Here is a 26,334-nt window from a genome sequence, read left to right on the forward strand (position 1 = left end):
CTTTGGTTTTTCTCTGTGCTGTTTATACTCCACTTATGAAAATAAACTCCATCTTCCTTACCTAATGAAAAGTTTTTTTATCTAATAATCTACAAATATCTTTTTTCCTGGTGGGAAGGAATCTGCATTTAAAAAGTTTCTTTATCACTTCAGCTTTTGGTTGTTGTTGTTGACTTAAAGTGGGAGCTGTAGTATGTGTATGTTCTTAGTATATAAATGGTGATTGAGTTCATTAAGGTGAACCACTGTATTGTTTTCCTTAGCCTCTTCTTTTCTGAAAGTGTTGTGTCATTTCTTTTTTTTTTTTTAATTCAGGGAATCAGCAGTCTCTTCAGTTCTTTAAAAGTGGTGCGTCTCTTGCGACTGGGCCGTGTTGCCAGGAAATTGGACCATTACCTAGAGTATGGAGCAGCGGTCCTTGTGCTCCTGGTGTGTGTGTTTGGACTAGTTGCTCACTGGCTGGCCTGCATATGGTACAGCATTGGGGACTATGAGGTCATCGATGAAGTCACAAACACCATCCAGATAGACAGTTGGCTCTACCAGCTGGCCTTGAGCATTGGGACTCCGTATCGATACAATACCAGTGCAGGGATATGGGAAGGAGGACCCAGCAAGGATTCACTGTATGTGTCCTCTCTCTACTTTACCATGACAAGCCTTACAACCATAGGATTTGGAAACATAGCTCCTACCACAGATGTGGAAAAGATGTTTTCCGTGGCCATGATGATGGTTGGCTGTAAGTATCTTTTCTTTTCTTTTTTTCAAAAAATTATTGTTGTTGATAGTTCTCCAGGCTCCAGTCTCTGACAGGAGTAAATGAAACTACTTTGTCTTCAGAAAAATGTTTAATTCATGTCATTTACATTGGTTTAATTTTTATTCAGCCTTAGAAAATAAAAAGGCAAAATAATATATTTTACTTTTTAGAATGTTTTAGCACATGAAAAGCAGGATGAATGGACTGCTACAAAAATTAGAATGGGAACTCTTTGATATAATTCTGTTCATAGCATTGTACCTGACAGAGCTATCTCCAAAAGGAGACCAATATCTAGAAAGGCAGCATCTGGCATATTCCATAGGTTTTGTGGGCAATGCATAAAATTCTGAAAAAGTAGACAGGATCTGATATGAGATACCCTGTTTAGAAAATGTTTTATTTAATAATTAGTTTTATGTAGGCTTTTACAATTAAGACTAGGCAAAGAGTTTATAAGTCTAGTCTCCATTACAAAATTCTAGCTGGAATATATTCCGGTCTGAGAGAATGAAAGTATTAGTAAATGTAAGCTTATTCAGCAGTGACAAAAGTGTCTAGGATGTAGCATACAGACCTGAGTACTAAATGTCTTGATGATGATCTTGGGAGTAGAATTCTCTCTACAGGAGTGAAGGACCAAGTATTCTAAACTCAGACTGAGACTGGATGATACAGAAGATCAGAATTAAGGAAATACATACAAAAGAAAATGTTGAAAAAGGAGTTTTTTGAGGGGGACTTCATCACCATACACACCCTCACGTTGACTTTGATGATTTATCCAAGCCTAGTTCTGAGACCTAGAGTAACCTTAGGACTGGAGTTTTTGGTTTGTTTGTTTGTTTGTTTTTTGCGGTACTTGGGCCTCTCACTGTTGTGGCCTCTCCCGTCGCGGAGCACAGGCTCCGGACGCGCAGGCTCAGTGGCCATGGCTCACGGGCCCAGCCGCTCCGCGGCATGTGGGACCCTCCCGGACCGGGGCATGAACCTGTGTCCCCCGCATCCGCAGGCAGACTCCCAACCACTGCGCCACCAGGGAACCCCCACACGGGATCTTTTGTTGCGGCATGCGGGCTTTTCTAGTTGTGGTGTGCAGGCTTCTCTCTAGTTGTGGCGCATGGGCTCCAGAGCGTGCGGGCTCAGTAGTTGCAGTGCGCGGGCTTAGTTGCCCTGTGGCACGTGGGATCTTAGTTGTCCAGCGGCATGTGGCGTCTTAGTTTCCCGACCAGGGATCAAATCTGTGTCCCCTGCATTGAAGCCAGATTCTTAACCACTGGATCACCGGGGAAGTCCCAGGACTGGAGTTATGATTAGTGTTATTAGCACCTTTTAAGCCTCTGGGTCATGGTAATTGGTTTTTGGTCTAAGCCATCCATTTGAGATTCCACATTATAGAATTTTATATTATGACACTAATGGGAAAAATGTTAGAGTCCAGGAATGTCGACTGACTCGTGAAAGGTCAGTATATTGGGTCTAAACAAGGTACTTTTCAGCGTTCATAATGTCTGCAGGCTATTGGTCACCAATGTTAACAGTTGTTTAGCCTTCTGTACTCCTTTGTACAGGTACAGAAACAAGAACACACAGGTTCTCTTCACTGCTTAAAAGTAACAGAGGGAGAGTGAGAATTCCAAGTGCTGTTTCCTCCAGAGGCTTTTAGGAGGAAACGTTCTTACAAAGAGATCTTGATGATCTCTTAATTAAACTACTGCCTACACACTGAAAGTGGTAAGATGTATTGGCAAAAATGGTGCTTTATAAATTCAGAAGACAACGTTTTGTCAGATATAGTATTTATTACTGTACTACTTTTAATATTTATATAATGCATTTTGCCTTATACTTGAGCATAGTTAGATTAAAAAAATTATTTTGAATTACAGATTCACTGGAAGTTGTAAAGACAGTATAGTGAGGGCCTTTGTGCCCTTCCCTTAGTTTCCTCCAATAGTTGTATCTTATATGACTCTAGTACAAGATCAACATTGGCATTGGTACCATGTGTGTATATAGTTCTGTGTTGTTTTATCACGTGTGTAGATTCTGTAACCGCCATTGAAATCAAGACACAGAATTGATCCATTACCGCAGAGATCTCCCTCATGTCACACTCATGGGCTTCCCCCAAGCCTCCCTAACCCTGGCAACTACTGATCTGTTCTTTATCTATATAATTTTGTAATTTTGAAAATGCTATATAAATGGAATCATGCAAAATGTGATTTTTTGAAATTGGCCTTTTCCACTCAGCATAAGTCCCTTGAGATCCATCTGAGTTGTTGAGTGTATTAATAGTTTGTTCCTTCTTATTCCTGAGTAGTATTCCATGGTTTGGATATACTGCTGTTTAATCATTCATCTATTGAAGGATATTTTGATTCTTTCTAATTTTTGGCTATTACTATAAAACTTCCATGCACGTTTGTGTAGTTTTTTATTTGGACATAGGTTTTTAGTTCTCTGGGATAAATACCCAGAAAAGAGATTTCTGGGACATATAGTGTCTATTTATTTTTTTAAAGAAATTGTCAAACTATTTTGCAGAGTAGACATACTAGTGTAGTTTGATTTTCAGCAAGAGAATAATAGAAAAATAAAATCTATGTAGAGTTGAAGGACACCATTATTTACTTTGTTTCTCAGGCCCCAAAACTTGGGAATCATCCTAGTTTCCTGTTTTTCTCCTGTATTACATCTATTCATAACAAGTTTATTGGCTTTACCTTCAAAATACTCCATTCAAACCACTTCTTTAGAAATTCTACTCAATGCCACCCTCCTATAAAAAACCACCACAATGCCAATCACTCTTATTCTCTTCCCTTTAATCTTTTTCTTCATTGTATCTACCAAGACCTGAAACCATGTTTACTCTGTTTTTCTTTTCTTCAGAATGTAAGCTCCATGACACTAGGGCCTTTGTGTACCTTTTTTGCCTCTATATACTCAACTTCTAAATAATTCTTAATGCCATGCTCAATCTAAATTTGTTGTATGAATGAATGAAGTTGAATATGTCCCTGATGATTATATTAAGAATCTCCTGTCATTGAATCCACCCCAGTTAGGTCTCTGATGAATATACATGCCAGAAAAATGCACACTTTTTGAATTTTAGCCATGATTCCTTTGTGAAAGCCCTGGTGAGCTCACCTGTATTGTCTGCCTGTGGTAGTGTAGCAGCTTCTTCAGCTGGATTGCCCCAATCTTGTCTTTCATGAGGCCTGATAATAAGTTCTGAGAGGCTAGTCATTAGAAGCACCAACAACCCTTTCTCCCACCAATTTTTTTTTTTTATTTATTTTTTTTACCATCTACGTTCTGAATTTACCTACATTGGAAATTTTCACAGATTCAGTTGAGTTTTCAAAACTTCATTTAGTTCAGAGTTGGTCCCATTCTTCTCTACTTCATGTATGGCTAATTATATTGCTATATCAAAATTTCTTTCTCCTCTCTTCGTCAGTTCCTGTCTTAATTTCAAGATGAAGTTCTGGTCATAAAGTGGATCCTTTTCTTCCTGAGTTTCTGCTATCTCCTTTCAACACCTGAATAAACCAATATCTGACATCTTTTACCTGTCGAATTCGGTTTTCTTTTTATGCCTCTGAACAAATCCAGCTTCTATAGCCAGAGTGTTCCAAGGAGATGCCTTTTAATTTCCTTCTTAGTTCTTGGGTCCTTAGTAATTTCATGGAATATTTCCTTTGCAACAACCCAAGAAGCTGATAGAAAACTGTTAAGACCCATGAAGTGTTGCAGTAACTTCCCACAATTCCAAACTAATTAGACACACATGCACAAAATATCAACCAAATGTGGCCATTTCAGCTGTTTGTGATCCTAGTATGATTTTTTTCCTGAGATAGTGTTGCCAAAATCTTGGCTCCCTGTACACTGATGCCAAAATGAGATACAGAGACAGAGTTTTGGAGGAGAAAGAAAGGGTGGCTTTATTCTTTGCCAGACAAAGAGGGGAACACATCAGGGTAGCACCTCAAGAACTGTGCCCCGCTCCCTGGGGAATAGGGAGAGGTCTTATAGTCAGGGCTCATGGTCAGGGGTATGTGATAAGGATCAAGGTGGTAACAGTCCTGCATTCTTCTTTCTTCTGCGGTTTCAAAAGGGTGGGGTTGCTGACAAGATGAGGGTGTGTGCAGGGTCTCAGGTGGTCACTCTCCTAATCTTGATGAGCTTCTCTGGTCCCTTTAATCTTGCCTCAGGTGGTTTCCTGGCTGCAACTGTTCAAATCTGCCCTTTGGAACTCAGGGAAGGTCATGGAGGCTGGAGTCTTGCCTATAAGAAACGGGGGACAAAAAGGCCTCTGTGCCTGGGAGCCCCATAGAGCCCTGCTGTGTGTGTGTGTGTGTGTGTGTGTGTGTGTGTGTGTGTGTGTGAGAGAGAGAGAGTGATGGAGAAGGGGAGTAAGGGAAGAGGGAGATAGGAAACTGGTTTATGCTTTCAGCTGTGCTAGGATCTAGTCGATCTGTGCTGGCTATTTGAGAAGCACCACTTGTAACCTTATAACTCAATAACTGAGGAAGATGTTTTGTCAAAAAGTTGTTGGAGATACCAAGTGCCTATTTTCTGTTGAGAAAGTAATCACGGCTTGTAAATGATAGCTTCATTTTTCTGGAGAAAGTCATCTGAAATTTTTGTGCCTTCCAGCAAAATGTAAAAATTTCAGTGGCAGCAATTCCAGTTCCTAGAGATTTTCTGAGCCCTCCTCTTTCTTTAATGGCCTTTCCTCTGAGACTCCTCAGTTCTTTCTGTTACTGAGTCCAAGCTCGCTCTGTTCACCGCGAGACAGGCCAATAAATCGGTAAACGAGGTGTTGAGGCAAGGAAAGACGGCAGACCGAGAAGATGGCGGACTAGTGTACCCAAAAAAACATCTTACAGGGTCTGGATGCCAGTTTCTTTTATAGAACAGAGAGGGGAAGAGTTGAGGAAGAAAAGTAAAAAGGCCATTTGTCTTGCAAAATCTTCTTGCTTGGCCTGCATCAGGGAGGGGATGTGTTAATTTCTTCTTTTCTGCAGCCATTCACAGGTGGGCAGGGTCAGAATGTCTCTCTGTGAGCTGAACAAAGTCCTTTTAGTTTGTCAGGCAGAGGGTCAGGGTTCCCTGTGGCAGGCCATTGTGTATACTTACAGCTGTAGGTAGTGATTATGATAAGAAAAGCAATGAAAAGCAAAGGTAAAAGTTAAAGAAACAGAACCAACGTGGAGTCAGAATTCGCTCTTCCCTGTTAGATTGCCCCCTGATGCTAAATTGCATGTACGCTCTGTCCTGGACCACAGTCTCAAAGGTCTCCTTGTTGATATCAGACAAATCTTCAAACAGAGTTTATGACCACGGCCTCCCTTCAATCCCAGTCACCTTTTGTTTCCCCTTGATCCCTTCTATGTCAGCAGGATCCCAGAGTATTTCTCTTACCTGCTGTCTAGGGACTTCTTAGGCTTATATCCTTTGTTCCTACATTCCCTCAAGGTAGAGAACCCTCCTGCTCAGATTCCAGATCTGGAAGGGTTGTTTCTTACATACGCCTACCACCATGTGTTTTTTACCTCAAATTTGTCTTCTCTTAGTTTTGGCATGCTCTATGCCTTGAGTGCACTCCTTGGTTCTGGTAGCAGCCATTACTACCCTAGGACAGGCAGTTCTGAGTGAACCTGACTACTCTGCTGATATTCACGAAATTCACTACTAAAGGGCTTTTGTGAAAAAGAGCATTTTCGAAGTTTAGTTCTGCAGCAGTTGTGGAGAATAGGCTACCTTAGTTTTTAGATCAAGATGTGGGTAATCTCTGCTAATTTACTCAGTAAATACTTAGTGATGCCTTCCTGAAATATTTTCAAATCCATTTCATTTATATAATCTTATTATTGAGCCCCTAGTAACATTCTTTTTTTTCCCCAAAGATTAGCAGACTGACTGATTTTGCTTCTATTTAGAAAGCACCTTCATACACTGATGATTTGTTTTGATGGCTATAAAACAAAGGAATATGAATTGGAATATTCTGATATGATTATCCTTTTTGTCTTAATGTATTTTTATGAATCCTCTTTTAAAGAGGATTTATCAAGAAAGCAATTGCTTAGCTCTTTCTTCGTTACTAAATAATCACATAAAATATTTTAGTTTAATGCAACAATTATAAAAAACCTTACATTTGCATATTTCACTACAGTTTTATAAAAAAAGAAACAAAATAAAAATGTGAATAACTTTTTGCCATAAATCATGTCCAACCATAAATTAATTTGCTTTTGTTTGCTTTGTTTTGTTTTAATATACTATAAAATATTAAATACATTAGTAAACATGTAGACAGTATATTTCAGAGGACTATAAGTATTTGGGTATTTATTTTATTTAAAAACATTTTTCACTCTTTCCATTGTTGTCTGCTTAGTTGCTAAATTGAGGCAGCCTACCTCACATGGTATATGACACTCAGAATTTGTCCTGGTAGGATGCCATCCAAACTAAGTCCTTAAAAGTAAAGCAAAGCAAAATGAAAAACTACAAATATGAAAATTGCTGAGGTTTAATTGGTAGAGAAGAAACCCAGTTATAATAATGCTAATCTGCAATTTTTAAATAGGATGTAATCCATGACAGCTCAAACAGTCTAAGGACTTTCTGTAATTCACTGGCAAATGGTTTAGCACATTTAGAAGAATAGCAGGGGAGTGGGATGTGTATGACAGGAAATTTGAATCTCCATGTGGGTGGTTAAGAGCCACCAGGGAGCACTTAGTTACACACTGGTCACTCAGCATCACACATCGGAGACTGATGCCACACATCATATTCTCCAGTTCATGGGCTCAGTTAGCACTCTCTGTGGGGTTCAGATAAAAGCCAAACTGAGATTATGGGCATTGCCCTCACCCCCTCCATAGGAAATGGAAATAAATACAAGATGGTGAGACTCAGAGATTGGGAGAATACAGAATAAGGTGGAGCAAAGGGCTGTGTGACCTTGGATGGTTTTTGGATCTCTTTGGGTTTTAATTTTTTCAAGTGTGAAATGCAGATTTGAGATAAATGACTTTTCAGGTTCCTTTCAGTACTAACATTCTGTATATCTAAAATTCGGTTAGCGCAGTTATGCCACTGTCCTTAGAATTGGACTGGTTATTGGAGATGAGGTTAATATGGAAAAGGAAGGGGTGTCACTTAAAAGTTTTAGGGCTTTTCATATACAGTGCATATCTTGTTTTATGGAGAATAAGATGTGTCTTATATGGAATATATTTAATAAAGAGCTTAGAGGGAAGAACTTCAGGGAATACTATGGAGAATAAAATTATACTTTTGGAAAGAGCAGTGTTTTTCCATATAGAAGCTAGGAAGACTGAAAGACATTTGCCTCAGGGCATAGGAATAGACCTCAGGGAGAGTGCCCAGTGGGGACTCTGAAGGATATTTGGCCTGGATGGATATCTAGGCAGGTTAAAAGTGAGTTGTTACACTTTTCCAAAATTAAAAAAAGTTTCTTTACAAATCTTAACATGAAACTTTAGGTGACACAGATATAATATTAAGTTATATGTTAAAATTTTTCTTGCCCTCACTGTTGTGGTGTAGGTAGGAAATGGAGTGTGAACATACTGATTTTTAATTCTGGTTTTAGTTTTAACCAGATGGAGAGAGCTTTAAGCTTAATGTTTATTTTAGAAACTGGGTCAATTCTTTGTATCTTCTTTACCCCTGCTTGTAAAAAAGACTTCTTCTTTTTCTCTTCTCTTTTCTTTAATGAGCTGAGTATCCCATGAAGAAAAATATTTCGTGGAGCTCAAAGTTCAGGGTTATAGGCACCGTTTTTTATGGTTTAGTAGTTTCAGATGTACGGTCCAGTAGTTTGAAAAAGACTGTGAAGTGGACTTTACTCCCTGTTTCTTATTCAAAACAGAACTTGTATCTTTCGCAGGAATGTTCTTTTATACTCATATTTCTTTTTATGCCTAGTCACATTTTCACAAAACCTCTCAGATTCTACAAAGTTTGAGTTTTCCCAGAAAACAACAGGAAATTTTCTCATTCGCCTATTAAGTAGCCCACCTCTGTGCAAGGATTTGGTCTCTGGAACTACCTTGTGTCCCTGTATTACTCAAAATTATTGAATTCATTCAGCATTATGCCAGGTGTTCTGGTAGTTATTGGTATTAGGGAGACAGCCTGGATACTTCCTAGCCCTCAATAAGTTAGCGGTATGGTGCATGTCAGACAAAAAAATATCACTGAATCCTCTCTCTCTCTCCTTCTCTCCTTCTTTTCAACCCCATCTCCATTCCCATCTCAGTCCCCATCGTCATCCCGGACCCTATCTCTCCATCTCCATCTCCCTCTCCATCTCCATCTCTATCTCTATCTTTATCTCATCTCTTTTTGTACTTTGAACTAAGAGCTAAGACTTTGAACAGGTGAATAAGGAACTTGGGCTGAAGAGTAAGGCTGGTAAGAACAGAGTCTCTGCTTGTCCTGTTTATTGTATTTTTAGCACAAAGTATTGTGCCTAGTTGGTAGCTGTGCTAATTAAACATATGTTGAATAAACAAATGAATAAACAAGTTCACCTGCCTCAGCCTGAGGAATCCAGGAAGGTTTCTAGGAGAAAGTGACTCTTGAGCTCAGAATACAAAAACAAGTCTGCGAATGAGGCAGGATTTAGGTACTTTCTAGGTAAAGAGAACCCATGTGAAAAAACATAGGAATGAACTGGGTTGGCCTTTTCTGCTGCACTCCGTGTATTTCACTTTGGCTTGAAGAGAAAGTAGATGTGGATGGGGAGGAAGAAAGGAACCAAGGTGCCAAAAGGCTTTGTATAGCTTGAGAAGGAGTTTGTCTTTTATCCTAAAGGTTATGAGCTAAAGAAAAAGGATTTTATTCTGCAGTGCAGAAGATAGATTGGAGGAGATACAGGCTGTGGGCAGAGAAGCAAATTGGCAGTAATCTAGGAAGGCATAAATGAGGTGGCAGGGATAGGGAGGATGATGGTATGGCTTAGAATCGGTAAAATCTTTTTTTATTTTTTTTTTCTGTAAAGGGCCAGATTGTAACTGTCTTAGGTTTCAAGGGCCATAATGTCTCTGCTGCAACTACTCATTGTGCTGCTGTGGTGCTAAAGCAGCCATAGACAGTACCCAAACCAATGAGCAGAGCTTGTTCCAGTAACGCTTTAAGCAGGTGGTATTTGGCACATGACCCATCGTTTCCCATGGTCTAGCACAGACAGTATCGGCTGTGAAAAGACCATGGGCTTTGGAGTCAGACAAATCTAGGTTCGATCTTTTTTTTTTTTATCACCTATTAAGAATTTACATCAATCATCTAAACCCTCATCTGTAAAACAGAGATAATAGTCCCTACATTACAGAGTTATTTGAAATACTCAGTAAAAGATTGTATGTAAAGTTGCTGAAACATTGTTTTAAGTTGTTATGGTGATCAAACGAATGAGTGAGATATGGTAGAAGGAAGAGTTCAAAAGGACTTGTAGATTTCTGGCTAATTCAGCTGAGTGAAAGACAAAGCTCTTTTCTAAGATGAGAAAGAAGGGGCAGGTATTACTGGGGCAAGAGTGCAGTTCTTTTTTGGACATGTTGAGTGTGAGGGGTCTTCAGGTCATTTGTTAGAGATGTCCATGAGGTTAGAAGTGATAGAAGTAAGAAGTGTGGCTTTTGGGTTCCAGAGACATGAGGCACTGAGAAATCTCTTTAGGAATCACAGTGTAGAAAAAGGAATTGATGTCAAGAGCATGCAAGATAGAGTCAGAATGAAGCTGACCAAGGGTGGACCCTGGAGGAAGGAGAGCCAGAGAGGTTAGGAAGAGAACCCAGAGGGGTCAAAAGGAAGCATGGATCCAGAAGAAGGGTTTGTTGCTAACAAAGAATGAGAGAGAACTTGAAGAAGTAAGGGGGAACAGCAAGACAATGGATATTGAATCAGGGGCGATCTGACTGGAATTAGGAGGCCATGTGACCTTCCATGAGTAGTTTCATTGGATAGTTGAAGGGAGAGAGCCACAGGGGCATTTGTCTTTATGAGCTCTAAGTCTTTTTTTTTTTCTATGTGAAGGAAAATAATTTTAATCAGTAGCCGTTAACCTAGTGCAGGTAGACTATGCTTGTACAGTATTTTCCACTACCAGTGTTGCTTTTATCTGAATCAACTTTCAAGTTCAATAAAATATATTTAAATTAGATTATTAGGTGTATTATATATGAGTGGAGTTTCCTTTCATGTTACAAAATGGAAAACAAAAAACTGACTTTGAGAGAAGTTTTTATGAAATCCCACTTTCTAAGAACAGGCATTTTAGTCAGGGGAGATTTTATTTACTGATGACTACAAGATGACTTGGGACCTTAGAATAAATTTAGTTTTGATTTCTGTGAATGTATATTGCCTGGGACAGGTTGTTACCTTGTAGGAGAAGTGGTGCTCTGCTGTAGAGAGCACTGGGGACTTGCATGATCCTTACATAAGTAGTATCAAGGATCAGTGGACATATGATTTAAATTTTGCTGGAGATAAAAAAGTTAGATTTTTTCCCACAGGTTGAAGGACTAACAAGTCCATAGATGAATATATTTAGAACATGTTAAGATAAATATCATTCCCAAAGACCTTTATGCATGGATTTAAGAACTGCTTTGGAATGCTCTAAGAGGGGATTTTCTTTGGGGCAGTTTCTAAGCCAACTAGTTCCCAAGTGACTGCTTCTAACCTACTTATTTAATTTTTACAAAAATTGTGGTGACTGAGGTAGGCCTCCCTTGGAGTTCAGGTGCCAGGCTCACGGTCTTGGGTTTGGGCTGCGTGTGTAGGAAAGAAGATTTCTATGGGATGAGAACTATATCCAGGTTGACTCTCTGGAAATATTGGAGGCTTTTAAAAATGCTCTCGGGAGATAGCTCTGGAACTACCCTTTTAGATCCTCTCTTCTTTAAAGTCAAATTTATGTTTAACAACCCCCAAAAGGCTTAATATGTGAAAGTCTAATTTGGGAGACTTACAGATTTAAAATGAATCTGTAAGGGAAGGAAACTTAAATTCATGCCTCTGGTTAGACTTTAGCAAAGCAGACAGGTCTAGTGTTGACTCTTTTAATGAGCCTTATGGGGTGGAAGCCAAGACATTGGGAACTTTTCTTATACTGAGCTGCGTATGTGTTTGCCTGTCAGATTCCTTAGAAAAGGCCTCAAAGGACCTTCATAATAGGTGTGTTCCCCTAACTCCTTCCCTTAGCAGGGCCAGTCTTGAGAATAACATCACTTCCCTTCACCTCTCCCCACCATTACTCACACTGACTCTCTAGATTCCATCATCCCTAAACAATTCCCAATCTGGATCTACCTGCCTCTTTTGCTCCTGTTCCAGGATTGCTGAGCACAAGCTGGAATAAACCACACAGCCCTGTGAATAGGTGCCACTAAAATGCATGGTTCACAACCTTAGGGATCTTTACTTATTTTAGGTCATCTCCTGCTCACGTTTGCTGAGCAGCTATTCTTATGCGACTCGCAATGTTTTCTTTCCACTTCTCTAAACCTATGACGACCCTTCTCCATCTCAGCAGATGGCCCTCCTTTTATTTCTCTGAAAAAGAAAGGACAACTGTAGCAAACATGCACTCCTTTCGTTCCTGACCCCCTTCTGACAAAGGCAGGGTAGAGGAGGGGTGGGGGTGAGAGGGAGGGGGCCGGCAACATGCACAAAACCTCGCAGGCCAAGGTAGTGGCTTTTCTTCTGACTCAGATGGGGGGACTTTTGAAGGTTTGGGGCCAAAGAGTGGTATGATTTGTCTTATGTTTTATAAAGATCAATCTGGCTGCTGCGTGGAAAATGAGCTGTAAGGGGACAAGGATGCAAGAGGGCAGACAGGTTAATAATAGTCAAGGTGAGAGGTGATGGTGGTAGTAGTTAGAATTGATTAGATTCTGGACAAATGGTTAGGACCAATAAAATGTGAGGATATGAGAGAAAGTGAAGGTCAGCATCTACTTTTAGGCTTTTGGTACAAACAACTGTGAAGCTAAGTTGTGCATGGTCATTTGTCATGTCTAATGGGCAGTTACATATATGAACCCAGAGTTCTGTGAAGTGGTCTTGGGTGTGGACATAGATATGCTTTGTCTCTTGATATTTTATTTCCTCCAATTTTTTGCCCTTCTTTTTTCTGTGTTGTCCATCTCTCTGTCATTCTACTGGCTCTTTCTCATCAGCCCATAAACATGGTCATGTCTCTTCAATCCTAAAAAAAATACACGTATGTGAATAAAACACTTGACTTTGCACTCTCTTTAACTATTGACTGTCTACCAATTCTCCCCATTTTAAGTAGGCTTCCTAAAGCATGTGTCTTTACTTTCTTATCTCCATTTTCTACCTATTGAAAGTGGACTTCTTCTCCTGTACCACCTCTCAAAGTACATTTGCCAAATTTCACAAACACCTTTTCATGCATATAGAGACATCTCCCTTGGCTTTGTCGACCTAAAAAACAAGAATCCAGTTCAAGAGGCAAAGTGTTTATTTGGGATAAAAGAATTACAATTGAGCATATACAGATATAGGTAGAAACCCAAATAGTGTTCTGATTATATGAGAGGGGCTCAGGGTTTTCTCTCATGAGAAAGAAAGGAAGATGAGGTAAGTTGTTGTTTTTTAGAAGTGTTCATTGGTACAATATGATGAAAAGCTAGATTTGTACTTCATTGATTGGTCAGGTGACGTAGTCACTAGGTAAATGTTCATTTATCAATCCTTTCAATAGACAGGATATTCTGGTTTCTTTTGCTTACTTCTTGGAATGGTGGCAGATTGGTCCAGTTCAGAGGTACAGAAAATGGGACGTACAAAGTTATTCCTCTGGAATGGTTGTTCTGGCTCTATTTTAAATGGCTCTACTAATGTCATCTTTCACAGCTTCTTTGATGTTTATCTCTCCCTGGTTCCCCTCCCACTGCTCTGGCTATTTCTTCTCTGTTGCTTTGTTGGATCATTATACTCTGTCTGTCTCTTAAATATTGAACACTGTGATACTGGCAACAAATTATTGAAAGATCAAGGGCAGCTCTGCTGATAGGCTGAGCAGTGTCTCCCTACCAGGAGTGATTTAAGGGAGCCAGCCATCTTTCAGATATATCCCTGATCACTTTGCCTGATGATCCCTGCTTTGCGGGTCCTTCCCTTCAGAAGGCCCCCGTGAAACTGTCATTTTGTTCTCTGAACGGTGGAAGTCTCTAGCCCCCATCAGCATGTCAGCACAGACATGTGCTGTGCTGACAAACTAGCTCACTGTCACAATGAAGAGAAAAGAGATGCTGAGATTTCGAAGGAGGGTGGAGAAAGCATTCGGAGCATGGGGTGCTGCTTGGCAGGCAGGGGCGGAAAGGAGCTAAGGTGATGATGCCAAGAGGGAAGAGACTCTTCCAGAAGGATAGTTTTTTTCTTCCTACCTCTATGGTGGGAAAATAATCAGGGATTGATGATTCATGCCCCCTTTCTCTGGTTTCCTGCCATGAGAACCTTCTTCCAAAGCCTGTCTAAAGTATCCCTGCCCTTTATTTATATCCCATTATCCCTTTATTATGGTCTGTAATTATAGTTTTTGATTCTTCATATATTTACTGCTTGTCTCTCCAGCTAGAATGGGAGCCAGGAAGACAGGGAGCTTGTCTGTTTGATTCAACTCTGTATCTCTGTTGTAACAGGAACATAGTAGGTGCTCAACAAATTCTTTAGAAATGAATGAATGGATTTTGGTACTCCATATGTGAAAAGTTGTAAATTAAGAGCAAAGCAAAACCATACTGGTTCTCCAGAACTGAGATTTTGGTGTTGGGTTTAAATAGATATACAATAAAACTTAGATATATGAATATGTGATTGACTTCAGTTTTCTGTAACAGAGCTCACTTAGTTTGTGACCCACACCCCCCTACTCTTTTCTACCTTTCAAAGTGCCCTTTGATGCTGCATCTGTCCTGTGGTTATACCTGTCACTCTGTGTCTGTCATGTCCCAGAATTCTGGATGGGAAGTAAGATACACTTCCCTGTTGTTTTCAGATTTCCTCTCAACCTATTTTAGGCTTCTTTTTTTCACTTATATTTCTTTCCATTCTGCCCACCTAGGTTTCACTGCCCCTTCCCCTGACCCCCTGTTTTCTGGGAAAAGAGCTAAGATTTAACAGTAAAAACAAAGCACAATAAGAGTAACAACAAAAAAGCCATTTGCTATCTCAGGGGCCTGGCACTTGCAAAGGAAATCTACGCTTTCAAGATTATTGTTTTGGCTATGGGATTGAAAAATGTCTAATTTGAAATTCAAAGCTATGCTGCTTTCTTTGTTCTCAGCTGTACTTACACTTCCCTTGAAAAGTGACTGCCACTGTTTCAGTGGGAGGATGGCAGAGGGGCCATTAGGAAGAGCAAGGGATTAGAGGGACGAAAATACTGTGTGTGCGTGTATGTGTGTATGTGTGTGTGTGTGCGCACACACATACACACACAGTCTCACGTGTTCCTCATCCTCAATCATAAGTGAGTTTCTGGCATAAGTGAATGAATTTGCCACACTCCCAATCTCTTTCTTTTCTTTGCTTATAGAGGGAAACCACCTGGGAATTTAAGTGGTTTGGAAACAACCATTTGTACCATAGACAGAATTTGATGATAAAGTTTGAATATTCTGTTCTATAGAGGCAACATAAGGTTAGGACTCTTTCAACTTAGGTCAGAAGCAGAGATGATCATTTTTTGGTTTTTGTTTGCTAAAGAAAGAAAATCATATAAGTGTATTTTAGAGAAATATGCATCTTAAAACAAGTTAAGATAATGGAAAGTGTTTCCATTCATCCAAAGAGAGATTTTACTGGATTTTGATGTTTGGTGAGAGGCTTCCTATAGCTGTGTGACTCTGTTGGTTTAGTCATTAGAGAGAAATTCCCAGAGGAAAAAAAAGGTGATTGTAATGGAAGTTGGTTAATATGACAGCACCAGACAAGACAGCTGAGATAAACAAGGAAGAACCCAAGTCACACAGAGGAAGGGACGGAAATCCCAAATATTTTCTGAACCTCTGGTGTTCCTGGCTTCTTTTTAATTTAATTTGCAAGGTAATTCAGATTATCTGCCTGTTTTCTTTTGTTCTTAATTTAATTTTTACATCAAAGTAGTACATACACATAAAGAGTCAAATAGTACTTCTAAGGTTTATTTTGAAAAATAGAGGTTTACTTTTCTCCATGCCTTCTCCCATTTCCCAGAGACTACTTTAAAATATTTTTACTTTTGGGGTAATATTTATCTTTTTTTCCTCTAAATACCATGATTATTGGAGAGGATTTTCAGTTTCAGTCATTAGCTGTTGACTTACATCTTTGGAAAATGCCCCCTGTCCCTTAACCACCACTTCGTACACATATATACATTTCCAATTTTCTATCTTCTCAGTATATTTAGATCATGCATTTGATTGAATCAGTAGTCGGTGTTCATTTTTATGACTTGCAAACACTATTTCTATCTGAGTTGTGTGGTATTCGATCATTATCTTCCCATGCCACATTTGGTTTTCCCCAGGGTAGTTATGGTCATTCCAATTATTTTCTTAGTTTTCCATGTGCTTCTCTTTATTTCATTTCCAAAGTCTCCTGTATTGTGTAGCTCTTTCTCAATATGCTCATATTAGGTAGGGATCAACATCTTGTCTTTGGAGGCACCTTTCTTGGAGCCTTCTGACTATTCTGACCTAATCTCTGGAGTCTGATCCACAGCTCTCAGCCTGATACCTCCCTTCATCCATGATCTTCAGGATTCCCTTTGCCTTTCTCTTTTATGGACTCCTTGTTTTCTCTGTCTGTTTTCAAGAAACAACTCTTACAATATTAGCCTTCAGAGAAAGGATAGATAAAAGATATTTGGGCGGGGGGAGGATTATACATGTTTTAAGATGGCTTTCATTTATCCTTACACTTAATTGAGAGTTCTTCTAGGTAGAGATTTAAAGGTTAGAAATGATTTTATGTCCGAATTTTGGGTCATTCCTCCTTTGAATTTTGAATGGAACTATTCAGAAGACTGATTCCAGTCAAGTCTTTTTATTTTTTAGATTGAAGTATAATGGCCTATAACATTTTTATTAGTTTCAGGTATATAGCATAATGATTTGGTATTTGTATATATTGTGAAATGATCATCACAGTTAGTCTAGTTAACATCCATTAACTTACATAGTTACAAAAAATTTTATTTCTTGTGATGAGAACTTTTAACATCTTCTCTGTTAGCAACTTTCAAATATGCAATATGATATTATAGTCATCACACTGTACCTTACATCACCATGACTTATTTTATAACTAGAAGTTTGTACCTTTTGACTCCCTTCACCCAGTTCTCCCACCCCTACCCTCTGTCTCTGACAACTGCCACCAACCAATCTATTATCCGTATCTGTGAGCTTGGTTTTTTCAGTTTTTTTTTTGGGGGCAGGATTTCATTTTTTCATGGTTGAATAATATTCTATTACATATATCTATATACCACATTTTCTTTCTCCATTTGTCCATTGATGGGCACTAAGGTTTGTTTCTATATCTTGGCTGTTGTAAATAATGCTACAATGAACATGGGGATGCATATATCTTTTCCAGTTAGTGTTTTTATTTTCTTCAGATAAACACCCATGGAATGGCTAGATCATCTGGTACTTCTATTTTTAATTTTTTGAGGAATATTTGTACTGTTTTCCATAGTGGCTGCACCAATTTCATTCCCAGCAACAGTACACAATGATTCTCTTTTCTCCACATCCTCACCAACACTTGTTATTTCTTGACTTCTTTGTAATCGCCATTTTAACTGGTGTGAGGTGATATCTGATTGTGTTTTTAATTTGCATTTTCCTGATGATTAGTGATGTTGAGCATCTTTTCATGTACCTGTTGGCCTTCATGTACCTGTTGGCCTTCGTGTACCTGTTGGCCTTCATGTGCCTGTTGGCCTTTTCATGTACCTGTTGGCCTGTATGTCTTCTTTGGAAAAATGTCTATTCAGATCTTCTGCCCCATATTTAAATTGAATTTTTTTTTTTGCAGTTGTATGAGTTCTTTATATATTTTGAATATTAACCCCTTAAAAGATATCTGAGTTGCAAATATTTTCTCCCATTCAATAGGTTGTATTTTCATTTTGTTGATGGTTTCCTTTGCTGGTCAGAAGATTTTTATTTTGTTGTAGTCCCACTTGCTTATTTTTGCTTTTATTGCTTTTGCTTTTGGTGTCAGATCGATTCAAATCTTGATGCTTGTAAATAATATATTTTTCTCTCTTCTTACTTTCTGGAAACCTTTAAAATCTTTTGGTACCCAGTATTAGGAAATACTATGGTGATGTCTTTTTCTTTGGTTCTGTTTTCATCCACTTTTCTGGATTCTCAATGGGCATGTTTCATCATTTGGATATACCTATTTTTCACTCCTGGGAAATTTTCTTGAGTTATTTTCTTGACAGTTCCTCCTTTTTCTTATCTTTATTGAAACTCCTACTGTTTGGAAGTCGAGTCTTCTGGATTGATTTTCTAATTTTCTCATCCCCTTTCTATGATTTTCTGTAATTTTGTCTTTTTTTTTTTCACTCTATGGTCTAGAAGTTTTCCTCAAGCTCATTTTCTAATCCTTCTGTTGAATTTTTTTTTCTCCTAGCCTATGTTAATTTCCAAGAGCTCTCGAGCTTTATCTTTGTTCCTTCTTAAAACATGCTGTTTTTGTTTCATAACTTCAAAATCTCCTCTTTTCTCTCTGAGGATGTAAGAGAGTTTATATACAGTTTTCATATGCTCACATAGTCTCTGTTTCCTTTGAGTTGAGTTTTGGTTTGTTGGTTTTGGTCTCTGTTTCTCATGTAGGAGGCTTTATGCAGATGTCTAGGAATCCTGGCTTTCTTTTTATGGCTGAATTTGTGACTGTGGCCTTAATGTAGGGAGATCTGATTGGGTCATTTTGTGGGGAATACTCAACGTCACTATTTTTTACTTCATTTCTGTTGGGCCGCCCATTTTCCCAGAGAGGAATTTTTCCAATTTCTAGTCTGGATATTCCTTGCTTCCAGCTTTCTGGGAGCTGAATGTGGAAATAAGCTAGGGGGTTGACATTCAGTTTGTACACTTTCAAATAATCCCCCTGATTTCAGTAGCTACCCCTACTTGAGACTCTCCCTAGTCTTCAGCTGAGGTGTGAAATGGACAATTGCCCAGCTCTGTGGAATTAAGAAGGCGTCTGGGAGATGGATATCCATCTACTTTTTCAACAGACTTTCCACAAATCCTCCATTTTCAGCTCCCTTTTGCCCCCTCACTTCCAGAAGTATCTGGTGGTAGCAATTCCTGGGATATTTGGAGGTTCTGTACTGCAGATCAGTTTGGTTCTTGGCTTTCCCCGTGCTGGTTTAAGATTCAGCTTTCTTGGATCTGCTAAGTCAGTTACTACTTGTCCTATGCTTTCCAGTTTCAGAAGTTTTTGTTGTTGTGTGTTCTCCTATTTTCTTTGTCCTTGTAGCATCACAGTTTAAAGAATCCATTTACTGTTTATTTTGTGGAGTTTTGAGAAGAAGCAGAGGCACATGCATGTGGACAATCCTCCATATTGACCATATTGGCTGAGCCTTTCTGTCTTTTTGCATGGTTCTCTCAGTTATGCTGGTTCTTCTCTTTCCTTTGTTTATTATCCAGATTTATACAGCTCTTGATCTAAAAATTTTCACTGCTATTTACCATTTGTCTCAAGCTACTTGGTTAGTAGGGAATATCCCATCCTTACTAAACCCATCAGAAGTCTACTGCTATAATATCTGTCTACTTAACCTGTAAGTCTACTCCACTGTCTGCTTGGCCTCTCAGCTATGCTCTATGGTCCCTGATCTTTGGAGGTCCTGTGCTGTTGTGACAATCTCTGCTCAGTCATTCTCTCTGGCATTCTTTCCCCCTGTATTCATTACAGCCAAGCTTTCTCTTATACTACATTAGTCCTCAAGCCCATCTCCAGCAGAGCATCTTTTTCCAATCCCTTAAATATATAGAATGACACTGTAAAAATGATCAAATACTCTGTCATTAGCTAGATTGAATTGGGTGGGGGTGGGTCTAACCTTTTCATGTAGGTTTATACTTTAGAATTAAAGGGAGGCATAAAATTTATCAGTATCATGGATGAAGCCAGACCAAAATATATTCAGTTTCTTAAAGTCAGGATTCTGTTATACTCTTAGGACTAGAAGTGGTTGGCAATAAAGGGGTGAAAGGAAAAACCACTCTCAGTACTGTGGCCTAAATTTAAGTCAATCAGGGCTAAATTCCTCTTCTATCAGCCTTTAATAAACAGCATTCTATAGTCCACAGTGAATTCAGCACAGTGATGTTTGGATTTTGTTGAGAAACCTGTTATTGGTCTTTCTCAGTTTGTATTTGCTCTGAAATACTGTCAGTTGGAATACTTCACTGAGGCAGTCAGTGTGGGATGGGAACATATGTGCCGTTGATGAAAGCTGCTTTGCAGTGAAAATCACTGGGATTCCTGTGAAGCTCTATCTTGTGAACATTGTTATATGAGCACTACCTTTAAAATATTTGGCTTGAGTCTGAAATCCTAAATAGGTTTACAGACTACAGGCCTACCAGCTGAGCAGGAGTAAAAATGAAAGATTTCACTATTGTGTTATGTGGAGCTTTTCTGTTGTCAGATAGAACTTTGAATACATAAATTTTAATCAAGAGAAGCCTGACTAATAAAAATCATCATGGTTAGTGGTAAAAAGTAAGCTTTAAAGGCATTATGATTAAAGGCTGTGTCCTCATTATAAATCAAGTAGCCAGAATTTCTGGAATGAAGAAGGGAGAAAATGGTGTGGGATGAGGTCAGAAAGGTAATGGGACCTGATCATTCAGAGCCCTGGAGACTATGTTATTTTGTGGACGGGAACCTCAAGAGTATTCTGAGCAGACAATGACATGAATTTGCATTTTAACAGGATCACTCTGGCCACTGTGTTGAAAGTTAACTCTAGGTGACAAGGGATGGAAGAGACAATTCAGGGACATTCTTGCAGTAATTTTAGTGAGAGGTGCTGGTGGCTTGGATAAAGATAGTAGCAGTGGAGATAGAGGGCAGTGAGTAGGTCCTAGTTACATTTTGAAAATCAGACATGGTGCATTTTTAAATTAAAATACAGTTGATTTACAATATTATATTAACTTTAGGTGTGCCAGCATAGTGATTCAGTATTTTTGCAGATTATACTCCATCAAAAGTTATTACAAGATGATGGCTAGAATCCCCTGTGCTATATAATACATCCTTATTGCTTCTCTATTTTATACATAGTAGTTTGTATAAACTACTCTTAATCCCAAACTCCTGATTTGTTTCTCCCACCTTCCCTCTCCCCTTTGGTAACCACTAGCTTGTTTTCTATATCTGTGAGTCTGTTTATGTTTTGCATATATATTCTTTTTTTCTTTTTTTAGATTCCACATGTAAGTGATATCTTACAGTATTTGTCTTTCTCTGTCTGACTTATTTCACTAAGCACAATATTCTCTAGCTCCACCCATGTTGCTGCAAATAGCAGGATTTCATTCTTCTTTATGGTGAATATTCCATTGTGTGTATATGTGTGTGTATATATATATATATATATCTCCACATCTTCTTTATCCACTCATCTGTTGATGTGGGCTGTAAAAGGAAGAGAGAAGTTAAGGAGGATACCAAGTTATTTATTTTTGTTTTTGGTTCTCTGCACAGGTAGGGATGGAGATGATTATGGGGAAAGCAGAAAGGTTTTTTGTTTTTTTGAGTGAGATGTAGAATGAGGAGTTAAATTTTGACAAGATATAAGTTTGGGATGTTTGTTAGACATATAAGATGTCTAATAGGCAGTTGGGTGAGAAGTCTGGATTTCAGGGGAGAGATTCTGGCTGGAAACATACACATTTGAGAATTGTTGGTATCGAGCTGATATTTAAAGTCTGGGTGAGACTGGTTAAACTCCACAGGATTGAATGTAGTTAGAGAAGCGGTCTAAGAACTAAGCCCTGGGGCATTCAGATATTTAGTGGTCAGTAAGACAAGGTGAAACCAGCAAAGAGATGGGAAAGGGTGCTTTGGAGGTAGGAAGAAATCTAGAAGTAAAGTGTCCTGAGGGCAAGGAAAGATGAGTGAGCATCCATGGCAAGTGCCACTTACAAGTCAAACAGGACAACACCTGGGAATTGATCATTGAATTTTTCAGTCTGGAGGTCACTGGTGATCTTGATGGAATCTCTCGCTTCCTCAAACATCTGTGACAAGAGCACTGTTTTCTCTTTGGCAAGTTTTCCACAGTGTCTTGGGATGAAATCTGATGGGGCCAGAACACATCAACTCTTTTAGAGCTATTGATGTTTTGCTTTCTTTTTTAGTCAGTTTGTCTCCTGTTGGGTTTATGTCTTCTCTTAGCAGTGCTCTTTATAATCTATACCCTAGTCTGAATATCATTCTGCCTGAAGTAGAGGACAGGCCAAGCAGGGGTCAAGGACCTGTGTATCCTTTGTGTCATCCATCATCATTGACCTCCAACCCAAGAAGCAGGTACTATGAACTGAATTGTTTCTCCCCAAAACACATATGTTGAAGCCGTAACCCCCATGTGACTGTGTTGGCTATAAGGCCTTTAAGGAGATGATTAAGGTTAATTGAAGTTAAATGAAGTCATAGCATGAAGCCCTGATCTGATAGAACTTGTGCCCTTATAAGAAAAGGAAGAGGCAACAGAGCTCTTTCTCCACCATGTGAGGACACAGCAAAAGGCGGACTGCTGGAAGCCAGGAAGAACCCTATGCTGGAGCCTTAACTACCAGCCTCCAGAACTATGAGAAAATAAATTTTTGTTGTTTAAGCCACCCAGTCTATGGTATATTGTTATGGCAACCCAGACAGACTAAGATAGTGGAGCTCTGCTTTCTTTCTACTATTTATTCTCAGCATTTTTTCAAACATTAGTTCTTTGGGGACTTTAGATCTCTTAACAATCTAGTTAACAATCTAGTTTACTGTCTGCATAGCAATAACTCTCCATTTAGGCTTTGAAATACTGGCAGCTTCTTTAGCTGAATCCAACATAGTACTTTGTGCTGAAGAGCATCTAAAAGTTTCATAAATCAGAACGGCTATGAAGATGTACTCCTAGCTTATCAGGCTCTTTTGCATTGAATTACTTTAACTTCCCAGAATTAAAGGTTGGGTTGCGGAGGCAAGCCTATCTTTCTTGCCTTCCTTGCATCCTTTTCTCTCCTCTCACTCCCTTATTTTCCTTCTGTACTAATCACTTGCAATATTTCCTGCCTGAAACATTTTGAAATGTTTACTCTATGGTATTCCAGGATTTATGAAACATTCATCCAGTATTGATCAATATGTAGCATTTGTAATTTTTAAAGCCTTTGTAAGCCTGTAGTGGCAAGAAGAGCTTATCTGTTTCTCTGGTTTATGCATTAGCAACAACAAAAAAGTCAGTACCTGTGAGGTCTTTTCTCTGATTCTTCCAGATTTTATTTTTCTTAATATGGGCATTTCTTTCTTTAATATTTTGTCAGAAAGCACTAAAACATTAAACAATTATCTGTAGTCTCTGGAAATCCATAATTGGAAATCTAACTTCAGATCCCAGAATTATGTCTACAAGGGTTGATTATAGGCGGCACTGTGTCTATGTGGTCCAGACTATGGACCATCCCTATAACATAGGGACAAAAGAGAATGGCTACTCACTGGGAATTTAATGGTTTAAAGACACCAGGTGTATGTGCCAGGGGCAATGGAGAGGTTGGTTAATACTTTAATTTCTCTATCTTCTACCTGTGAAATGTAGAATGAATATGTAATATCTGTATTATCTATATGTATATCCTATGTAACATTATATGTCTTATTATATATAAATATATATTTTAGGCTGACACTAATGTTGAAGGATATTCATCATGGTACTCAGGGGAAAAAATAAAACTGTACTTGTGGAGAATTTTCAAAAAGGAAGAAGAAACATTTAGATGAACAGTTTACACAAAAGAAAGCCCATATGGTTTAATGTCGTACATTAGTTTGTTTTAAACCTTTTGCGGTTTATTTTTGATTTAAAATGAATATGTGCCTTAATTAGTTTTGAAGTGGGATAGGAAAGCATATGTTTTTTTAGTTAAACACAGAGTAATTTATGTGGTATTCTCTCTCTTATTCTTGGTGCTAGGTCTTCAAGTTAACCAAAAAAATGTTGTCCAGAGACCCAGGTCAGCCCATCCTTATTGTGTTGAGAATGTGGTTTTTGTTTTTGTTTTTCTTCTCATTACACTTTGCTTAACTGAAAAGAAAGAATTTCTAGGTCTTTATTCATCTATTAATCAAACACTTATTTGACAAATTTCATATTTATGTATATCTACTATGTAATACAAATTTATATGTGTCCACAGTGCCTTAATACCGAGATATATTTATCTTTGTCTGGCTATCTTTTTTATCTATCTGCCTATCTATCTATCTATCTAATAGGGATAGGTATAGATATAAATATAGATATCTGGGCCAAAGGATACAAAATGAAATAGAATCCTTTTCCTGCTCTCCAAACCTCAGGGATATCAAAGAAAAACTGCCTTATGAAGTTGAATATGGAAGAAGTAAAATTTAGATACCTGAATGAACTCATGTAAGGTGGAACTCAGAATGTATGTCCTCTTCATCATTGTCTCTTGGGATAAACCAGAAAAAGAGCCTTGGTTATAGATATAATCATACAGTCCTACGTGTGTCATAGTGTTGTTATGAGGTCAGATGAAAGAATGCATAATGAACATGTTTTGTTTTAAGCACAAAAAATTATTGTTGATATTCTCATAATACTCAAAATCCAGCCCCTATGTGTCTGTCTCTGTCAAAAGGAGGCAAGTTAAGATGTATTTTATTCATCATATCTGAGCCCAGAAGGCTGACAGGTGAAAGAATCTGTTCTTGCCCATCCTGAAATCAGGTCATAACCAGCCTGGTGGACACTGAAGGACAGGTCGGCCCTGATTCACTGAAGGCCTCGAGAACAGCCAGTGAGACGGTGCAGAGCTGTTTCTGTGTGGTTCTCTGGTGTGATGCTTTCCCCAGGTTGGTTGTCTGCTCTTCCTGTGTCCAGAGCTGTGTGGCTCTAGGGAGTCATTTGTGGTCATGAAAAATCATGTGGCTTTTTGGAGATTTCCCAGGATGTTGATGACGCAAAACTTGGTCAGACCAGGCTGGAATTGTCTCTCAACTTTTCTCCACCGCTTTCAATTTCTAGGTATGAGCCAAAGCATTTTCTTCTCCTTACTAATAGTCTGTCAGACACTACATATCAGTTAGGGTTTTGAAATTCTATCCACAAAGTCATGAAAGCAGAAATCATACTTTCCTGTGCTTTAAAGAACAAGCTTAATTTATCTTCTATTTATTCATAGAAATGATAGGTTTTTAAGATCCTATTTTTGATTTGCTTTGGATTAATGAGCAGATTTTTGGTAGCAAGAGAGTGAAAATGGAGCCCTACGTCCTTGCAAATGTGTTTAATTACGAAACACGCTGAGCCACATTTGACCATTTTTTGTTTCTGAACTAATGTCAGCCTCTCTAGTCTGCTACAGAACGTGTTTTGCAGCTCCACAACAAAGGATAAAAATAAAATAAATGTTTGGGAAAGCGCTTTGAGATAGCTAAAGATAGAGAGCCACACAAAAGCATACAGGCATTGGTAGAATGACAAATTAATTGTGCTGCCTTTAAGTGGTAACACCGAACAATTAATGCACTTAATTGCTTTATTGAAACAAAAAGCTCTTTCGTAGTTTGCATGATTTCTTTTGTAATGAGAATGTTCATAAATTTATAAGTGAGTGCATAACATCTGATTTAGGGAGTTTTGGTAATGCATCTCTGTTTTCTAAATTTTCAGACAGCATTTTTCTTTCTTATCTTATACATTCAGAACTGAGTTCCTAATGAGATAAATTATTATAAATTGTTGGGAGGGGGAGGGAAGTGAAATTATTTTTAAGAAACTAACAGCTTTGAATAATTTATTGGTGTTTCAGATTTCATGTTTACTGAACCTTATTTTCAAGACTAATTTTAATTTCTTGGGAACATAACCTAAATAAGTTTATCGTGAGGAGTTTTTTCAAAACACAAAACAACACTGAGTCCAGTGGTTTTTGAGTTGCATTGGAGAGTTGAAGATTTCTGAGGGGTCAGCCTGGAACTGGAAGAGGGGTGGGGGAGGTGAGCAGGCAGGCACCACACTGGATGATCCGTGAGGGTTTTGCACCTCACTGTAATCTGGCACTTAAAGTGCTCTGCACATTGGAATAAATGAATGAACAAATTGACCCCCACCCCTCCATCCCTGCTTTAACTTGAGAGACTCGGCTCTTCCCGTTTTCTGTACTGCACTCAGAGTAAGTTTTCCAAAGTTCACTAGAGCAGTTCCAGAG

General features: G+C 38.6%; 1 protein-coding gene across 2 annotated transcripts in view; it reads left to right on the plus strand.

Moving 5' to 3' along the window:
• KCNH5 (potassium voltage-gated channel subfamily H member 5) overlaps positions 1–26,334 on the plus strand; it is a 324,888-nt gene that overhangs the window by 86,506 nt on the left and 212,048 nt on the right. For both annotated transcript variants that reach the window (XM_060003417.1, XM_060003416.1), the window contains exon 7: positions 316–742. In XM_060003417.1, coding sequence (XP_059859400.1) covers positions 316–742 — 427 coding nt within the window. The remainder of the gene's footprint in view (positions 1–315; positions 743–26,334) is intronic.

Source organism: Delphinus delphis, chromosome 2, assembly GCF_949987515.2.
Source record: "Delphinus delphis chromosome 2, mDelDel1.2, whole genome shotgun sequence".
NCBI lineage: Eukaryota > Metazoa > Chordata > Mammalia > Artiodactyla > Delphinidae > Delphinus > Delphinus delphis.